The 19,264-nt window shown below is 28.9% G+C and overlaps 2 protein-coding genes across 3 annotated transcripts in view; both read right to left on the reverse strand.

The window, feature by feature from the left end:
* Window positions 1-140: 140 nt before the first annotated feature.
* On the reverse strand, window positions 141-9,938 carry LOC108730543 (glutamate receptor ionotropic, kainate 2-like). Of its 2 annotated transcripts, XM_018460306.1 has the most exons (17): window positions 9,718-9,938; window positions 9,263-9,366; window positions 7,458-7,613; window positions 6,490-6,704; window positions 5,402-5,707; window positions 5,064-5,159; window positions 4,704-4,880; window positions 4,062-4,283; window positions 3,650-3,868; window positions 2,648-2,732; window positions 2,294-2,432; window positions 2,020-2,157; window positions 1,460-1,658; window positions 1,295-1,379; window positions 1,020-1,166; window positions 663-931; window positions 244-483 (listed from the first exon to the last, which is right to left on the reverse strand). In XM_018460306.1, the coding sequence occupies exons 2-17, from the start codon at window positions 9,351-9,353 to the stop codon at window positions 244-246; spliced, it is 2,784 nt and encodes a 927-aa protein (XP_018315808.1). In that variant the 5' UTR covers window positions 9,354-9,366; window positions 9,718-9,938. The 2 variants fall into 2 exon arrangements, with proteins under 2 accessions (XP_018315809.1, XP_018315808.1); XM_018460307.1 differs by lacking the exon at window positions 9,718-9,938 and having other exon boundaries at window positions 141-483; window positions 9,263-9,353.
* A 1,335-nt stretch (window positions 9,939-11,273) lies between these two features.
* LOC108730544 (glutamate receptor ionotropic, kainate 2-like) overlaps window positions 11,274-19,264 on the reverse strand; it is a 9,036-nt gene continuing 1,045 nt past the window's right edge. The window contains exons 2-16 of the mRNA XM_018460308.1: window positions 18,964-19,119; window positions 18,190-18,395; window positions 17,520-17,825; window positions 17,164-17,262; window positions 16,498-16,674; window positions 15,957-16,163; window positions 14,775-14,990; window positions 14,091-14,175; window positions 13,742-13,880; window positions 13,460-13,597; window positions 13,130-13,328; window positions 12,962-13,046; window positions 12,044-12,190; window positions 11,690-11,964; window positions 11,274-11,406 (exon numbers count right to left, since the gene is read on the reverse strand). Coding sequence (XP_018315810.1) covers window positions 11,281-11,406; window positions 11,690-11,964; window positions 12,044-12,190; window positions 12,962-13,046; window positions 13,130-13,328; window positions 13,460-13,597; window positions 13,742-13,880; window positions 14,091-14,175; window positions 14,775-14,990; window positions 15,957-16,163; window positions 16,498-16,674; window positions 17,164-17,262; window positions 17,520-17,825; window positions 18,190-18,395; window positions 18,964-19,119 — 2,561 coding nt within the window. The 3' untranslated portion in view covers window positions 11,274-11,280. The remainder of the gene's footprint in view (window positions 11,407-11,689; window positions 11,965-12,043; window positions 12,191-12,961; window positions 13,047-13,129; window positions 13,329-13,459; window positions 13,598-13,741; window positions 13,881-14,090; window positions 14,176-14,774; window positions 14,991-15,956; window positions 16,164-16,497; window positions 16,675-17,163; window positions 17,263-17,519; window positions 17,826-18,189; window positions 18,396-18,963; window positions 19,120-19,264) is intronic.

The raw sequence follows: 19,264 nt of genomic DNA on the forward strand, positions 1-19,264 counted from the left end.
GAATAATATAGTTGTTTTACAACTGTTATTCGCAATGAAAAATTTCATTTTACTGATCTCTACTAATTTGTGTATAAATTTAATTAAAATTTTTTTTTGGTTGCCTTATGTCAATAATTAAACTCATTTAATTTGTATGTATTTATTACCGATTAGATACATAGTTTCAATATAACTTTGTATGATTTTAAATCGTATATTATATTTAAAACAATCATAGTTTACTTCAGTTCTTTTAGCAGATCAATTAATTTTACGATCGTTGGTGCGATTGCTCATGTTGAGGTCTTTATCGAATTTATCGACCATATCAAGACGTAAGAAAGAGCCAACGATAGATCGAGCTGTGGATGCAGCTCTGCCAAATCCACCCATAGAGCTTGCGCTGCTGTTGCTACTCTTGGAAATTTTAACGGGTTTAGTCACTTCAAAGATGTTCACAGCAAATTTTAACTCGGCAATTAGTGCTTCCCACGGCGTAACCTGTACGAAAGATAATAATTAAATTTGTTTCACAACTTAACTATGATAAAAAGAAGTAAAACTTTTATATTATACATTAAAATTTTGAATAATTTTCTTTAAACGGACAAAATTAACTTATTTTATTTATTTTAAATTTAATAATATACCAAAGTGAACATAACAAAGTGAAAATTTACCTTTTCTGTCACAGCGACTTTACGTATATTCCACAGAAATTCGCAAATTGCGATAAAAAATGAACCGCACAAGCCACACATTAAAACAAAGAATACACCTCCGACGCTTGCCAATCCTAATTCGCTTGTGCTTGCACTCTTTTCTGCTTCATCCTCTATGCATAAACCTCCTCCTATATCTTGCCACCACTTTTTTTTGAGTGCCAGCAGTACACCTTTCTCTCCCAGCGTTAGGATCGCACGATTAATCGGTGTTCTATATGGAGAATCTACGGAAGAGATGCAAGAGAAATGATAAAGGAATGGAAAAATATTGGATGTATACAAAGAATATATTATAATATTATATAATATTACTGCGCGGCATAGCTATGCCATAGCCTTTGTTGTCAATTAGTCCGCCTATTTTGATTATATCGCAGTTGCGCTCCATTTTATATTCGATGGTAGTGGATTCCATGAGAAAGGCATATTGTCTTTTGCCCTTGATAACTCGGTCGACACCTGGAACGTATCGCAATAAAGAGTCTAAGAAATCGAATCTAAGAGAAAAAAATTTGTTTTTTCGAATAATGTAACTCTTTAAAAAAAGGAGATTCTTCATATGCGTATTTTATTTTGGTATTGCCCACCTTCATCATTATTTGATGTGAATACGCTTGGCCTAGAGTCTAACATTGTAGCCCACATTCGTTTGTACGTTGAATAGTTCGAATCCTGCAATTGGATATTGAATCATATCTGTTATTTTTATATTGAGCTAAATATGTCGATAAATAAGCTGTTAACAAACTGACTTTGAAGAATGTAGACGTTGACCCACCCTCTAATGCACCGTATTTGATTTTTGTTTGCTTGGCTAAATCTTCAACACCTTTAATAGGCGCGTCCATTTTGTCCACTGTGAGAAAGGCGGCTAGATTCGCTGTATATGAGCTGATCATGATCAAGGTGAAGAACCACCACATGCTTGCAAGCATGCGCAGAGACGGTGCTCTGTAATGAAAGTGATTTTGTTTTACATAAATTATAATAATTTAAAACGTCGAAAGAGTGCCAAATCTAATTATTTGATAATAAGCATAACAGTAAAATAGACATTCAGTATAGATCAAGTCACTTGTGAAATATTTATATACATCATATTTCAAATATGTAAAATACAATTAAAATTATATTAGTTGGAATAATTACTAAGAATCATACACTATAACTGAAAATGACATAAAGCATATAAGCATGCATAAATAAGAAAATAATTAATCCTTGATTAAAAAAATAATTTCTTTAATGTTTAAAATATGTTTATTAATCATAGTACAATGATAAATTCATTGTCATATTAGACTTTATTTACTTTGGCAATATATCGGAACCTTGCTGCATAAGTGAACCAATATTCAACCAAAACGAGTTTTTAAAGTTGAAATTGTTTTCGAGTTCTTCAGGATCGGCATTGCATGGATGCGGATTGTCCCACTCACCAGGTGCCATTCTTGAGAAAGAATTTACAAAACGCAAGTCACATTTTTTTAACGGTTATTTTTACTAATTTTTATTAATTTGAGAAGGATAATTCTTATTACATTTTTGTCAAAATTGTAAAATATTTTATCTCTGAAAAATTTTACCTCGCCTGAAGGAATAACATTATCGATACCCCGAGAAAAGCAGTTGCCATGTAGAACCATACTTCGGTGCTTAAAGGTAGTAAAAAGGAAAAAAAGTCTGGTACCTTCTCTTCCGGTTTGTTAAATACAATGCTTATACCTAATAAACACAAAGTTGGAATATATATTGTCATAAATTAATATATAATAAAATGTAATTATTGTATTATTGCTTTTACAATATTTTAAGAATTTTAAATTGATTTTTTAATTCTCTTCTAGAATTTATAATAAATAACAAATTATAACGATATTAGAATATTTTTTGCATTTTATTCTTTTTAATAGATATTGTATTATATACATAATATTTACCGAGATTCATGAACGGCAAACTAAAATCCACAGCGCTCTTGCGCTCGTATGTAATGGTTAAATCACATATTGCAAGATCGGCTTCCTACACAGTAAAAAAATGTATTTGTATTGGAAACGGTCCACTCACGTTTGTGTTAACAGTTTGTGGAGAATTTTTTAACATATTCAAGTGTTAATTTAACATAATGTGATATTTAAAGATTTTTTGTGAAATTGATATTCAATGTTTCTTAGTGTCAAAATGATACAATTTATACACCCAGAGAAAGGTTTCTTCGATTCAAAGAAATGTTTCTTTGCTATACGATTAAAGAAAAAATTTCTTTGAATCGAAGAAACCTTTCTCTGGGGATGTGAGTAAGTGAACAAGTAACATAAAAATAATGTTTTAAAACGTAAACTCTAAGACAAATGAATAAAATATATGTTAATTTAACATATCATAAATGTTAATTTTTTGAAAAAAAAAATCTCACGGTTTGTTTACAAATTGTGGTGATGTTATTTTTCTTTGTATTTACTCTCTTACATAAATATTTGTGTTATCTTCTAACATATTCATCTTGTGTAAAATTAATTGAAAAATTTGAGTGGACCGTTTGGGACATGCGATTTATGTTAAATTTAACACATTTTTTCCAACTGTGTATAATAAATAATATTTAGAAATAAAATAATAGAAATGGATGATAAATAACAGTTTACGGAAAAGTAAGCCGTACTTTTGCTTATCACGATAAATAGGAAAATTCCATAAAATTGAGAATGATGAACGTGGATTGACGTGGATTTTAGATAAAAGATGGATTATTGCGTTTTTGAAAATTAATTTGTAATGTGAAAACAAATGATTTGGTACATGTTTCTTGTTTTATAAAAGAAATTGCTTTTTGTAAAAGAATTTTTTTGCTTGAAGTCGACAAAATAAGGTAACAGAAGTAAATTTAAAATAAATCTCCTTTGAAGCAATGTTTTTGCAAAACAAAATATTTTGCTTACACGATCCAAAATGCGCCTGATTAAACCATCCCACGTCTTTGTGACTGGATCATATTTGCCATGCTTTTGATCGGGTACCATTTCAAATACTACTCCCTTGAAATGTAGAAATTTTGCTATATAATTAATCAGATCGATGCAATAACCTTCATAGCGTTTTTGATCGATCAATTCTCCGCGCATTGAACCATCCTTTACCTCCATTATGTACGGAGCACTCTGGATTGGAAAGTTATTTACATGTTTCATATCTTCAAAAATATATGTATAATTTAGAGTAGAGAAAGCTAAGAGAAACAGCAAGAAAAAGTGACAGAAAGAGCAGGAGAGAGAGAGAGAGAGAGAGAGAGAAGAATACTTATAGAAAAATTATGTATAATGTGAGAATTAATTAACGTATAGTAATACGAACTTCTTTTACGCTAATCGTGAATGTCTTTTCTTCCATGGATTTGTATAAATAGCTGTCTTGCTCCTTTTGAGTCCGTAGAATATTTACACCGCTCAAACGTTCCCAGAAACCTGTTTGTACCATACCCGATGGTCGAAAATTAAAAATTTTTACGTTAAAATCTTGTCGACGACCGTACTCGTCAATGTTCATAAAGCCCGTTATCTTTCCCACTTGTGACAACTATGTAACAAAAAATTAATTTTATTATTTTCAAAATAATTGATAAAAATTTATCATGATCATTATTAAATACAGGATGTCCCATGGGAATTTTTGTTTTTTCAATAACTGAATACCTTCGAAAATGACAGCTGATTAGTTTCAACACATTCCCATGGGACATCCTGTATGAGATTACTTAAATTGTATTCGAATAATTTTATTTAATTATATTCGAAAATTAGTAAAATTTGTTATTATATTCATCACATTCGATAGTTCTAATATGGCATTACAAAGATTTTATTTTTACAATCGTATATAAAAATATAGGAAAGTGTTTATCCATTGAATTACTTTCTTTATATGTATATCCTAAGACAAAAATCAAATTACTACTTTTTTAGTTTGTAAGAAATATAAAGGAAAATCTCCCCTTACCTCTCGCATAACGCTGGTAATATTAGGTCCCACTTGATACTTTATAGTATTATTAGTACAAGAAAGTGGTATAGGATCAATGGACATATATTCTTCGTTATCAATATTTCTTGCATTTAAAGTCTCTAATGCTTTTTGTAATAAAAATACTGCGTCATAGAGAACCGCTGAATCCAGCTACATAAAATCGCAAACAATATATATTCAGGCAGTCAACTTATATAATTCTATATAAATATTCTATTTTAAATATTTTGTTTTAAACTCAATAAGAGAATATAAACTTTTGAGATTATATCATAATTAATATATCATATACTCATTGCTAATAAAAAAATTAAGAGGTTCTTGAATGAATACCCAATCAATTCCTTCTATGTCATTCTCTCTTATGCTCAATCCAGTGATATTAACCGTACCATTTCGCATCTCGAGGATAGGTAGCTTGGATGAATCCTACGATTTCAATAGAAAGATTATTTCAAAAACTATTTATACTGTTTGTTTTCTAGCAATTGGCACAAAAATAATATACAATATTATGTTTTATCTATTCTATTTAATTTTTCTTACATATTTAATTTTGATAGTTTAATTCATAGTTTTTTAAACACTAATCTTTTTACTGGAAATATGTGAAATACACATGTTTGAAAGTACCGTTTTGTTATTGAAAATTGTTAAGTAATATACTATACCATATATGTTAACACAAAATCGCAATAATCTGCTAACAATCTGACTTCCTTTGCTTTTTGGAGCACTTCCATAATATGTTCCGGCTTGACATCAATAATTATATTGCACACCGACAAAGAGCGTATCTCTTTAAGCATCGCACGATAATCCGATTCTTCGTTCAACTGTCGTACTGTGTGTACAATCGGATTATCTTTGTCTCCTTTTAGAGTCAAAGTCTTCTGTAGGCGCGATAGTCCCTCGTCAGTTTCGTAAATCGCTGCGAAATTTCGCCATTTCATTGATGCAATGACATCAGCAATAGCCTATAGTTTTGTCGATTAATAATACATTACAAAAATAATAATTGTATTTTAAATGCAACGATATCAAAATTACGATTTCTAGAATCGTAGACTAATCGTAGACTTTACTAACAGTAAAAAAATTTGTGTATTTGTGTTGGAAACGGTCCACTCACGTTTGTGTTATCAGTTTATGTTGAATTTTTTTAACATATTCGAGTGTTATTTTAACATAATGTGATTATGTTATTTAAAGATTTTTTGTGAAATTGATATTCAATGTTTCTTAGTGTCAAAATGACACAATTTATGAGTAAGTAAACAAGTAACATAAAAATAATGTGTTTTAAAACGAAAATTCTAAAACAAATGAATGAAATATAGTATGTGTGTTGATATAATTTAATATATCATAAATGTTAATTTTCTGAAAAAAAAAATATGTTCCCACAGTATGTTTACAAATTGTGTCGATGTTATCTTTCTTTGTATTTATTCTCTTACATAATATTTGTGTTATCTTCTAACATATTCACCTTGTGTAAAATTAACTGTGAAAAATTTGAGTGGACCGTTTGGGACATTTATATTAAATTCAACACATTTTTTTCAACTGTGTACGTTCGATTTGATTAATTAGATGTACACCTAAAAATCATCACGTAAACCAATAAATTGAATTATTACTTGCACTGTTAAACATCTTTTTCAAATTTTGCGATTTACTATAGCGTATAATCAACAAAATCGATTTTCGGTTGTGAAGCGTTCTTTATAATAGAACTCTTTATATAGCGACTGACCTGGCTGACTTGCTCACTGGCAGGAAATACATTTATAGTCATCGACGATAGAATCTTCTTTTTTTCGTTTTTCTCTATTGATCCTTCGTTTTCCCGCCAGACATATTCAATGTGCGGTATATCATATAGAGCTGCAATGCTCGCAACTATACCACGAGTATGCCTGCTTGCAGGTCCAAAAATGGCTGCCACACCTTCCTCAAGAAGGTCGCAAGCTATATATGTGAAAAGTAATATAATATCGATTAAGTATATGATAAATTAACAATATATCTAAAATTATAGAATAAAAATGCAATGTGAAACCTTCTTTGTAAACTCGTTTTATTTTTCAATTTGCACACGAATTTTTGTGACCATAAAAAAATAATTTTTTTGTCCCGTTTTAAATTATCATGCTTGAATATTTGATAACATTTTCCGTGTGTATATATATATATATACACATATATTACGTGTGCGTGCGTGCGTGCGTGTGTGTATACATACATACATACACACACATACAGGATGTCTCTGAAATAAGGTCGGGGTTGTATTGGGGGCGTAGAATGGGTCAAGGGGAACAAAAAAGTCTTATACGATTTTGTTCCGTTTTATTCAGTCAATTCGAAGATTTTTATATGACTGTAATGTGATAATTTGATCACTCCAGCATCCCCTTAATTCGAAAACTACAGCGGATATCTCAAAATGGTATAAGACGTTTTTGTTCGCCTTGACCCATTCTACGCCCCCAATGCGGCCCCGACCTTACTTCAGAGACACCCTGTATATATTACAATATATAGATTATACGTATAACTATAGAACTATTCTAAACATTTTCAATTTCCTATTCTCGGGATTGAATTAGAGTAAATACATTATGGGAAAATATTGCATATTTATAATTATTAGGAAATAAACTTTTTGATATATTATGGAATAATTGTCATTCGGAGTAATTGGTTTCACCGCGTACTCACCAGCTAAGGCAGTCTTAAAACTATCAGTATTAGCATCGATGTACTTAATGACAGGGGTAAGCTCGAATGCGGGTGCAAGATTTTCGTATTTTGTGTCAGAGATTGCTTTTAAGAATGCAGAGTTAAGATGTTCATCGCCTTTGTGAAAGATTGCTCCTAAAAAATATATTAATAATTAATTTAAAAAATTTGTAAAACGTCTTACTTTGTTTAATTAAAATTAATTAATATTAATGTGTAAAATATAGTATAAAGAGGAATTTGTACATGATTATATACATTACTCAACAAAAAATAGAGAATACTTTCGAACACGCTCAAAATTGCACAATCTTCGAATAACCGTAACTCGGTGTAAAATCATCGTAGATAAAAAAATAAAAAAGCATTTTAAAGCTTGAAACTCTATATTTCAAAAATCGGTAATTGATATTTCGATATGACTGATTTTTTGGGGAGTTATACGAATATAAACGGATATCCGTCAAATCTAAAAATTTTATGCGAAATTTACAAAATTCCATGGCGTGAACTAAAAATCGTATACAAATGCAGTTTACAACATTCGAAAGAGTGAATCTTTACCTTTAATTTGTTTTTTTATTGAACATTGTACGATTTTTTTTCATCGAGTTATTCAACATTGAAGCAACAGTGGTCGCTTTTGCTTCAATGTTGAATAACTCGATGAAAACAAATCGTACAATGTTCAATAAAAAAAACTAAATTAAAAAGATTAATAGATAATCGCAATTAATTTTCTAATTATAATATAGCTCTAAATAATTATTACATACCTATATTTACTTGAATAATAACTAATATTAGTTGATGACTACGCACGAATTCGCAATTTACGTTATGCACGCGCGTGTCGGATCAATATTAAGTACCTAAGCGCATGTGAACACCGTTAAAAATATTTCTCTTGCGTGACTTTGTGAACGTACCTACATTGGTATTATCACGAACAAAATTTATCATTACTGAATTTTAACTCTAAAATTTATAAATATATTTTTACTTCTGTCATATCAAGAAAATTTTTTATGTTAAACATACTTTTTTAATTTTATTTTGATTATGAATCCATGTATTTTATAGCATTTTTTATGATGATTTGTCATAAAAAAGAAGAAAACCATAAGTAATTTATAGAGTCGATTATTGTTTAATTTAAATATATATATGCAGTCGTCAAATAGAATATTATGTTAAATTGCTGTAATATAGATTATCATACACAGTTGGAAAAAATGTGTTGAATTTAACATAAATCGCATGTTCCAAACGGTCCACTCAAATTTTTCAGTTAATTTTACACAAGGTGAATATGTTAGAAGGTAACACAAATATTATGTAAGAGAATAAATACAAAGAAAGATAACATCGACACAGTTTGTAAACATATCTCGTGTGGGAACATATCTTTTTTTAGAAAATTAATATTTATGATATGTTAAATTAACACATATTTCATTCATTTGTCTTAGAATTTACGTTTTAAGACACATTATTTTTATGTTACTTGTTTACTTACTCATAAATTGTCATTTTGATACTAAGAAACATTGAATATCAATTTCATAAAAAATCATTAAATAATATAATCACATTATGTTAAATTAACACTCGAATATGTTAAAAAATTCAACACAAATTGTTAACACAAACGTGAGTGGACCGTTTCCAACACAAATACACAAATTTTTTTACTGTGTAGAAGTTTTAGTCTTTGTCAGTTCTATCGATAAATGAATCTTTTGAACATTCGCAAAACCATTCATAGAATGATCACTGCTTACCGATTTTTATTGGTCGCGTCAGGCCATGGATGCGTGTTGCCAGTACTAATAAAATTAATATAGTGGAAAACAAATACTGTCGTGAGTCCATTTTAGTAAAAAATCTGTAAAACACAATAGTGAATTTCTTACAAGATATGAATAACTTGAGCAATTGTCAATGATTTCTCTTTTTCTGTATATATAACACTACATTTTAGCGATATCGATAATGTATAGTAAAATGTAGATATCAAATGTAGATTTTAATTAAGATAATTTTTTCTTAAATAAAATATTTATTATTATTTAATAACTTCACTTTCAATCTAGAACATTTGGAGAATTGGAGAATACATGATTGATCATAATTTCTAATTAAAATTTTTTATATTGTGATTATAAATTTTAACGGTTCAACCATTTTAAGATCAATCGAGTTATATCGCTTTTTTATCTCAGTAGAACTATATTACCTTATATGTATATGCTAAGAATTTTTTTAATGTTCACGTGTCAATAACTGTATTCTTTTCATTGTTTTAATTCAATGCTTTTCCAATTGGAATCAATTAAGATCTTTATTCGAAGCAAAAAAGATACTTTCAATAGAAACTTTTCAAAATTTCAATGAAATAGAAGAGGGAAAACTAATGAATCAGGAAACTGTATTCGCGAAGTTTCTACTTCGATGTTGTCCTACTATACACTGATCTAAATTTGGATCCGAACCACATCTTATATACGCTTGGCTTCGCGTCGTCCGTTTTGAGAACCGTGTCGTAGTGACTACGTCGCACATTCTTCCAGTAACGATATATTTCCATGTTTAAAAAAATATATTCAAATAAGCGCGTTATTAAAATGATAAATTTATATTTTCATTTAATTAAATAAATTAGTGGGGATATTTTTTGTTGTAACGTAACAAATAGGAAGAAAGTCAAGTTAAAATTGCAATAAAAAAAAACAGTCTATGCTCTGTTTTTTTTACTATTTGAACCAACTTTCTTTATTGTAAATTTGCCAATTTGTGATTAAAATATCTTTCATTTTCAAAATAAAATTAAAAAGAATACATTTTTATTTATGTAGCAAAAAAATTATGAATAAGAATAAATGAAGTAGTAAATTAATGAAAGATATAACAATATAAAAATTACGCATTATTTATAACACATAAAAAACTTAAGTAATTATTGTTTGTAGTCTTTTATCGCGATCATATTGGACTATAATGTCAAAATGAGTAATGTGAACTTTTTCTTTGCATTACATATACCGAAATAGATTAATCTTTTTCATATATTATTATTCACATTTGACAGTATAAATTAAGACATATTTTCTAAACCAAAAGTTATTCAAGGTCAATAAGATAAATCATTTAACCATCGCTTCATACTCAAAAAAACTTTTATTTAAATACATGCTAACAATACAGAATACTTTTAATCTGTGTCATGCTTTATTTATAAAAATGAAAATTAAATGTTAAAATTATTTTCGTTAAATCTTAAGCATACATGCTTTTAATAAGGATCTGTTGATCGATTCGGTTGAAGTCCGAATATTTTGTTCAGTTGATGAAGCAAATCCGATTTTTGCTTGTTGGCGAATAATACTTATGTTAACTGTTGTACACAAGATTGTATCATTAATATTTAAAAATAATATTACGCAGAAGAGAAAGGTATACACACAGAGATGACTGACTCATACAGTCGTTTAGTTTATAGTGAATACATCGATCCGTGCTTAATACACATCTTTACAAACATCATTACCTATTTATATATGTATGAAAATTTATTTAATGATTTAGTGCTTTCAAGGTAAGTGTCCATGTATTATTTAAATAAAAATTCATGGTTAAACTTAAATTCCCTTGGTAATAATTAATTAATTTCATGATCATCACATACATTTATTTCTATTATGGTCTTTATCGAATTTATCGAACACATCAATACATAAAAAAGAAACAACGATAGATCAAGCTGTAGATGCAGCTCTTTCAAGTTCACCCTTCCTGAAACTTATGTTACTGTTGGCAATTTATGTTTTATGTTACTGCTGCTCTTGACAATTTTAACAGGTTTCGTAATTGCGAAGATGTTCACGGCGAATTTCAACTCGGCAACTAGTGCTTCCCACAGCGTGGTCTGTACGAAAGATGATAATTAAGTTCCTCTTTAGTATATCGTAATGATGACGATGCAGTAACTAACTTATAAAATTTAAGGTTGGCATATAATATTGATATAGTTAAAATTCGCGTATTGTACATTTTGTTTCACAATTTAATTTACGATAAAAAGAAAGAAATTTTATATTGTATATTAAGTTTTTGAATGCTTTTCTTCGTTAAAAGGAAGAAAATTAGTTTACTTTATTTATAGTATTTATCCCAAAATTAATAATGAACACGATAAAATGAAGATTTACCTTCTCTATCACAGCGACTTTACGTATATTCCATAGAAATTCGCAAATTGCGATAAAGAACGAAGCGCTACAACCACACATTAGAACGAAGAATACACCTCCGAGGCTTGCCATCCCTAATTCGCTTGTGTTTGCATCCTTTTCCACTTCATCTTTTTTTTTTTTGCACAAATCTCCTCCCCTATTTTTCCACCACTTTGTCTTCAAGTTTTGCAGTATACCTTTCTCTCCTAACTTCTGGATCGCTAGGTTAATATCTGTTCTGTATGGAGAATCTGCAGAAAAGATGCAAGAGAAATGATTTATATAAAGATAAAGAAATGGAAAAATATTATAGTGAAATTATAATATTACTGCGTGGCATAGCAATTCCGTAGCCTCTGTTTTCGAGCAAACTGCCTATTTTAATTATGTCGCATTTACGCTCCGTATTATATTCTATAGCGGCACTTTCCATGAAAAAGGCATATCGTCGTTTGCCGTTGATAACTCGGTCGATGCCTGGAACGTATTGTAACAGAAAATTAATAAATTATAGTTTGCTCGTTTTATGCAAAGCAAATTACGTAATATAAAAGGTCAATAATCGAGCAACAAAGGAACTTACAAATAATCAAATTTATTTATTAAATACTAAACGTGAACGTTTCGGACCACGGGTCCTTCTTCGGCATATATGAAATTTCTTTTAGTGTTGTACATACATCTTCATGGTTTGAGATCGTGTATCCTAATGCGAATTCAGTCCGATTTTTGTCGATTGATCAAAGATTCTTCATAATCAAATAAAATTAATCATCAGAAATAAAATACAAGAAGCAGGAGCTCGTTATAAGAATCTTACATGGTTATAACGAGCTCCTGCTTCTTGTATTTTATTTCTGATGATTAATTTTATTTGATTATGAAGAATCTTTGATCAATCGACAAAAATCGGACTGAATTCGCATTAGGATACACGATCTCAAACCATGAAGATGTATGTACAACACTAAAAGAAATTTCATATATGCCGAAGAAGGACCCGTGGTCCGAAACGTTCACGTTTAGTATTTAATGAATACAAATAAATTTGATTATTTGTAAGTTCCTTTGTTGCTCGATTATTGATCTTTTATATTACGTAGGAAAATTAATATATTTGAAAAATAGAATTTAAAAGGAAAAATTTGTTTTTTCGAATAATGTAACCCTTTTTGAAGAAAGAAAGGTTTTTCATGTAGTTTTCATGTATTTTGTAGGTGGTGCATGTTCGATTTTGGTATTGCGTACCTTCTTCATAACTTGATGTGAATACGCTTGGCTTAGAGTCCACCATTGTAGTCCATATTTGTTTGTACGTTGAGTAATTCGAATTCTACAATTGGATAATATCGAATCGTATCTGTAATTTATTTTTATATTGGGCTAAATGTGATCATAAATAAGCTGCTAATGTACTTTGAAGAATGCTGCTATTGCGCCATCCTTTAGTGTACCATATTTAATTTTTGTTTGTTTAGGTAGGTCCTCAAATCCTTTGATAGGCATGTCTATTTTGTCTATAGTGAGAAAGGCGGCTAGATTCGCTGTATATGAGCTGTACATGGTCAAAGTAAAGAACCACCACATGCTAGCAAGCATGCGCAGAGATGATGCTCTACAATGAAGGTGATTTTATTTATATGTAAATACTATAATAGTTTAAAAGAATTCTTGGTTTAAAAATAATTTTTTCAATATTTAAAATATATTTATTAATTATAATGTAATGATCATATTAAAGCTTACTTGGGCAGTATGTTTGATCCTCGTTGCATAAAAGAAGCAATAGTCAGATAAAACGAATTTTTGAAGTTAAAATTGTTTTCGAGTTCTTTAGGATCAGCATTGCACAGATGCGGATTGTTCCACTCACGAGATGCCATTCTTGAGAAAGAATTTAAATTTACTGAATACAAATCACATTTTTTAAACGGTTATTTTCACTCTACTAATTTTAATTAATTTGTGAAATATAATTTTTATTACATTTTGTCAAAATTATAAAGTTTTTATCTCTGAAAATCTTACTTTGCCTGGAAAAAAAACATTATTGATACGACGAGATAAGCAATAGCTATGTAGAGCCAAACTTCTGTAGATAAAGGTAACAAGAAAGGGAAAAAAGGTGGCGTTTTCTTCTCCGGTTTGATAAATATAATGCTGAAACCTAATTAAAACAAAATTGTAATACTGCTATTAACATATAATCTAAAATTTAATTAATTATTTATTTTTAGTTTTACAATATCTTAACATGTTTAATTTATTTTTGAGTTCTCTAGAATTTATGAGTAATGAATAACGAATTATAACAATATTATAATATTTTTTATATATCCTTTTTAATAGTTAGTATTGTATTAATATCAGTATTTACCCGAGGTCATAAAAGGCAAACTAAAATCCACAACAGTCTTGCGTAAGGACGTTATAGTTAAATCGGATATAGCAAAATCGGATTCCTGAAATTTTTTAGAAATATATCATAAATAACAAATTACTGAAAAGTATTGCAAACTCGAACTATTGTTTGTTATCACAATAAATAGGAAAATCTTGTAAAATGAAAGTGATAAACAATTAACGTGAATTATAAATAAAGGATGGATGATTACATTAAAAAAAATACTATTATTAATTTAATTGTAATTTGAAAACAAACTCAATTGATCTACATGTTTCTGTTCTATCTTTTCATAAAAAAAAAACTTTTTTACTTTATTTTGTCATCAAAATGAAATGATAGAAATAATTTCAGAACAAATCTTTCTTTAAGCAAAAATTCCTGCGGAAAGTACAATTTTGTTGAAATATTAAAAAATTTAATTAGATGCAAATCGGAAATAATTTTATCGGGACCATCAAAATAATTAGATATGTAGTAAACTCAAGCATGATTAGCAATGCTGTGAAATGTTTTAATATTTCAGAAATCACCTTAAGCCTATATAATTATTTTGACAACCTAACGAAATTATTTTTTGATTTTGTATCTAGCAAAATTTTTAGATGTTTTAACAAATCATTTTTTCCCCTCTATAAAATATCGGACGTTACTTACATGATCCAGAATGCTCCTGATTAGACCATTCCAGGTCTTTGTTTGCGAATCATAACTTCCATATCCATCAGTTATGAGTTGGAATTCTACGCCTTTAAAGCGTAGAAATTGTGCTATATAGTTAATCAGATCGATGCAATAACCTTCATAACGTTTTTGATCGATCAATTCTCCGCGCGTTGAACCATCAGTCACTTCCATAATGTAGGGTGCATTCTGAATCGGACGAAATTATTACATATCTCCAAAAATATTTGTATAATTTATACTTAGTGAATTCTTATTACAATAAATGAAAAAAAGAACTAGGATATTAATAATAAATAAAAAAAAAGAGAGGATATATTATAGAAAAATGTTACGTAACTTCATTGATTTAACTTGTTCGCTATTACGTATATCACTAATGGTATCATTAGTGGTATACTATATTTCTGTTTTTATACCAACTAAGAGAAACCATATTTATATTGAAGCATTAAAGTAATATTATTAAATACGATATTGTTTTCCGTTCACACACAATTTGCTCTTTTCTGTACTCATAAATTCTGTACTCATATAAATGCCTTTCTCGAACTATACACTGAAAAAAAGATTGGCTGCTGCAGCAAATTAGATGGTAAAATATGGCATAGTATTTTTAATTGGCTGTAGCAGCCAATTTTTGGTTGCTTTAGCCTATCTGCAATGTCAGTATAGGATTTCGATAGACTAACACAACCAAAAATTGACTGCTGCAACCAATTACAAATGCTATGCCATATTTTACCATCTAATTTGCTGCAACAGCCAATCTTTTTTTTCAGTGTACACGTAATATAACTTTAAATTCCTCTCTTGTAATTTATGAATTACGTAATGAATTTACGAGATATAATTCTAATATTTAATGGCTACATTGAAAGAAAAGATTAGCTGAATATGGCATAACATTTTTAATTTGTTGCAGCTGCCAATTTTTGGGTACGTTCGTCTATCGAAATCCTACACTGACATTGCGGATAGGCTAACACAACCAAAATGGACTGCACAACCAAAAATTAGCTACTGCAGCCAATTAAAAATGTTGTGCCACATTTTACCATCTAATTTGCTGCAGCAGCCAATTTTTTCTTTCAATATAACAACATATAATTTTATTAGAGGTATAATTAATATGTTAAGCAATACTATACGAACTATGTTTACACTAATCTTAAATATCTTCTGTTGCAAAGATCTGTATCTAAGGACAACTTCCTCCTTAATCTTTGCACCATGAAAGTCCCAATGACCCGTTTGTATCATACCCGATTGTCGAAAGTTTAAAATTTTTACATTAAAATCTTGTCGACGACCGTATTCATCAATGGACATAATGCCTGTTATCTTTCCTTTCTTTGATATCTGTGTAAGAAAAAATTCATTTTCTTGTGTTAAAAATAAATAATGGAGATTTGATACTATTAATTTTTCAATATTTTTCGCGAATATTTATTATTTGAATACAGTTGTGGTCAAATAATGAATGTCGTAGTTATTATGTCAGTCATATTTAATAGATTTAATGTGGCGTTAAACTAACTTTAAAGAGTTTATTTTTTTATGCAATTGTATATAAAAAAATGTAAGAAAGTCATTATTACTTAAATTACTTTCTTCATAATATGTCTTAAGGTTTAAAGCCAAATTGCCATTTTTTTATTATATAAGAAGTGATAAAGAAAAACCTTCTCCTTACCTCTCTCATAACGCTAGTAATATTAGATCCTACTTGATACTTTTTATTACCATTAGTACAAAAAAGTGGTATAGGATCAATGGATATAGATTCTTCATTTTCAATATTTCTTGCATTTAGAGTCTCTAATGCTTTATACAACAAAAATACTGCGTCATAGAGGACCGCTGAATCTAGCTATATCAAAATCGTGAATTAGTTCAAGTAGTTAATTTAAATTTATATAACTTTTTATTTACAATTTTTTATATAAAAAACATCTGTGTCATCTAATTGAGTCTGAAAACATTAAATAAACTTTGATCTGTCTGCTAGAATAAATAAATACTTTCTTTTCTTAAGTGCTTGCGCAACAAAAAATTGCACAGAAATATTTTAATCTTTCGTGAATGTTAATTCGTTGATATTTATGGTAAGTAATATTTTTTCTGTTATAATTTTTTATTATCAAATAGCATTGACTGTTTGCAATCATTGGAGCAATTTTTTCGCACTCGTTTACTTGATCTATAGATCTGGCTTGACGCGAGCACTTAAGAATTATACATACATATAAATGCAATGAGAGAATATAAACTTTTGAAATTATATTATAATTAATATAATATATTATATTATATATGCTTATGCTTATTGCTTATAATTAAGATTATGTCGAATGAATACCCAATCAATTCCTTCTATGTCATCATTCTCTCTTATGCTCAGTCCAGTGACATTAACGGTACCATTTAGCATCTTGACAATCGGTAGTATAGATGAATCCTACGATTTAATAGAATGACAATTTCAAAAACTATTTTATGCTATTTATTGTTTTCTAGCAATCGCGGAGATACACAAGAATAACATAGAATATTATGCTTTACCTATTATATTTAATTTTCCTTAAATGTAATTTTTAAAAATTTAATTTATAATTTTTCAATCTTCAATCATCAACTTTCCGGATCTAAAATATGTGAGATACGTTTTCGAAAGTATTATGTTGTTATTGAAATGAAACATATAATATACAGTACCAAATATGAAATAACGAAGTTTGAATAACGTGCTTGTAAATTGACTTCCTTTGCCTGATGAAGCACTTTCATGATATTTTCCGGCTTAACATCGATAATTATATTGCATACTGTATACAAATAGCATATCTTTTTAAGCATCGAGCGATAATCTGGTCCTTCAAGCTTCCATGCTGTACGTGTAATCGGATTGTCCTTCTTTCCTTTTAGAATCAAAGTCTTCTGAAGGCGTGATAATCCTTCGTCAGTTTCGTAAATTGCTACGAATTTTCGCCAATTCATAGAATCAATGACATCAGCGATAGCCTGTACAATTTTGTTGATTAAAAATATGTTACAAAAATAATAATTGTATTTCGAATGTGCATCGTGATATTAAAATCACGATCTAACTTGCATCTTAGAAAAGCAGATTATGTTTTATTCTATTGGGTAATTATTCGATTTGATTAATTAACTAAATATGAATCTAAAAATCACCATAAAAATAAATTGAATTATTACTTGCACTGTCAAACATGTCCAAGTTATTATATCTACATTTATACATATGCTATTATATTATAGCCATATGCTATTATATTATAGCTATTATATCTACAAGTTATTATACTTACTACTAAAATCTATATATTTAGCTACGAAATGATTCTTTTAAAATGCGACTAACCCGGCTGACTAGTTCACTGGCAGGAAATATGTTTATGGTCATTGATGATGAAGCCTCCTTCTGCTTTTCCTTTCGTTCGCTTTCTCGCCAGACATACTCGATATGCGGTATATCAAATCGCGCGGCAATGCTCGCAACTATGTTACTAGTATACCGCCTTGAAGGCCCGAAAATGGCTGCCACACCTTCTTCAAGAAGTTCACAAGCTATATAGAAAATAATACAATGTCGAATAAGTAAATCAACAAATATGTTAAAAATTAGAATAACTATTTAATGTAAAACCTTCTTCATAAATCTGTTTTTTTTTTTTCAATTTCCTGACGTATTTCTATAAAAAAGTATCTTAAAAAAGAATAATTCTCTTGTTCCTTTTTTAATTATAAGCATATCTTAATTTAATATCCATCTGAAGTTTGCCCCCAACTTTTGAAAAAATTAATTTTCTATAGCTCATTCGATTGCTCATCTTTCGCACATGTATGCACATTTCGAATTTTCGTTTGCACATTTCTATGCTATAGAATGTTAATTTTTTCAAAGGCTGCAGGGGATGCCAACTTAACGAATTAATTTGATGACATCTTATTTACATTATAATGTGTATATTATATATGTTTAATTGTAATGATAGTTTAAAAAATTTTTTAATTTCTATCCTTGGGATTAGAATAAGTGTATTTTGTAGGAAAATAGATATAATTATCAGAAAACATACATGTCAACATTATGGAATATTTGTCACATGGAATAATTAATCTCACGTGTACTTACTAGCTATAGCAGTCATAAAGCTATCGGTATTGCCTTCGATGTACCTAGTGACTGGTACAAGTACAAATGTGAGTGTAGGGTTTTCGTATTTTGTGTCATAGATTGCTCTTAAGAATACAGATTGAAGATCTTCTTCGCCTTTGTGAAAAATTGCTCCTAAAAGTATATTAATAAATGAAAAATTAATTAAAAAATTGATATTATATTTATATATACATATATATATGTTGTAAAGAAAATGTTTCTATAAATAAATGTGTTGAATTATTACTCGAGAAAATATATTTTATATACATATATT

This window comes from Mycetomoellerius zeteki, unplaced genomic scaffold, assembly GCF_001594055.1.
Source record: "Mycetomoellerius zeteki isolate Tzet28-1 unplaced genomic scaffold, Tzet1.0 scaffold93, whole genome shotgun sequence".
Classification (NCBI taxonomy): Eukaryota; Metazoa; Arthropoda; class Insecta; order Hymenoptera; family Formicidae; genus Mycetomoellerius; species Mycetomoellerius zeteki.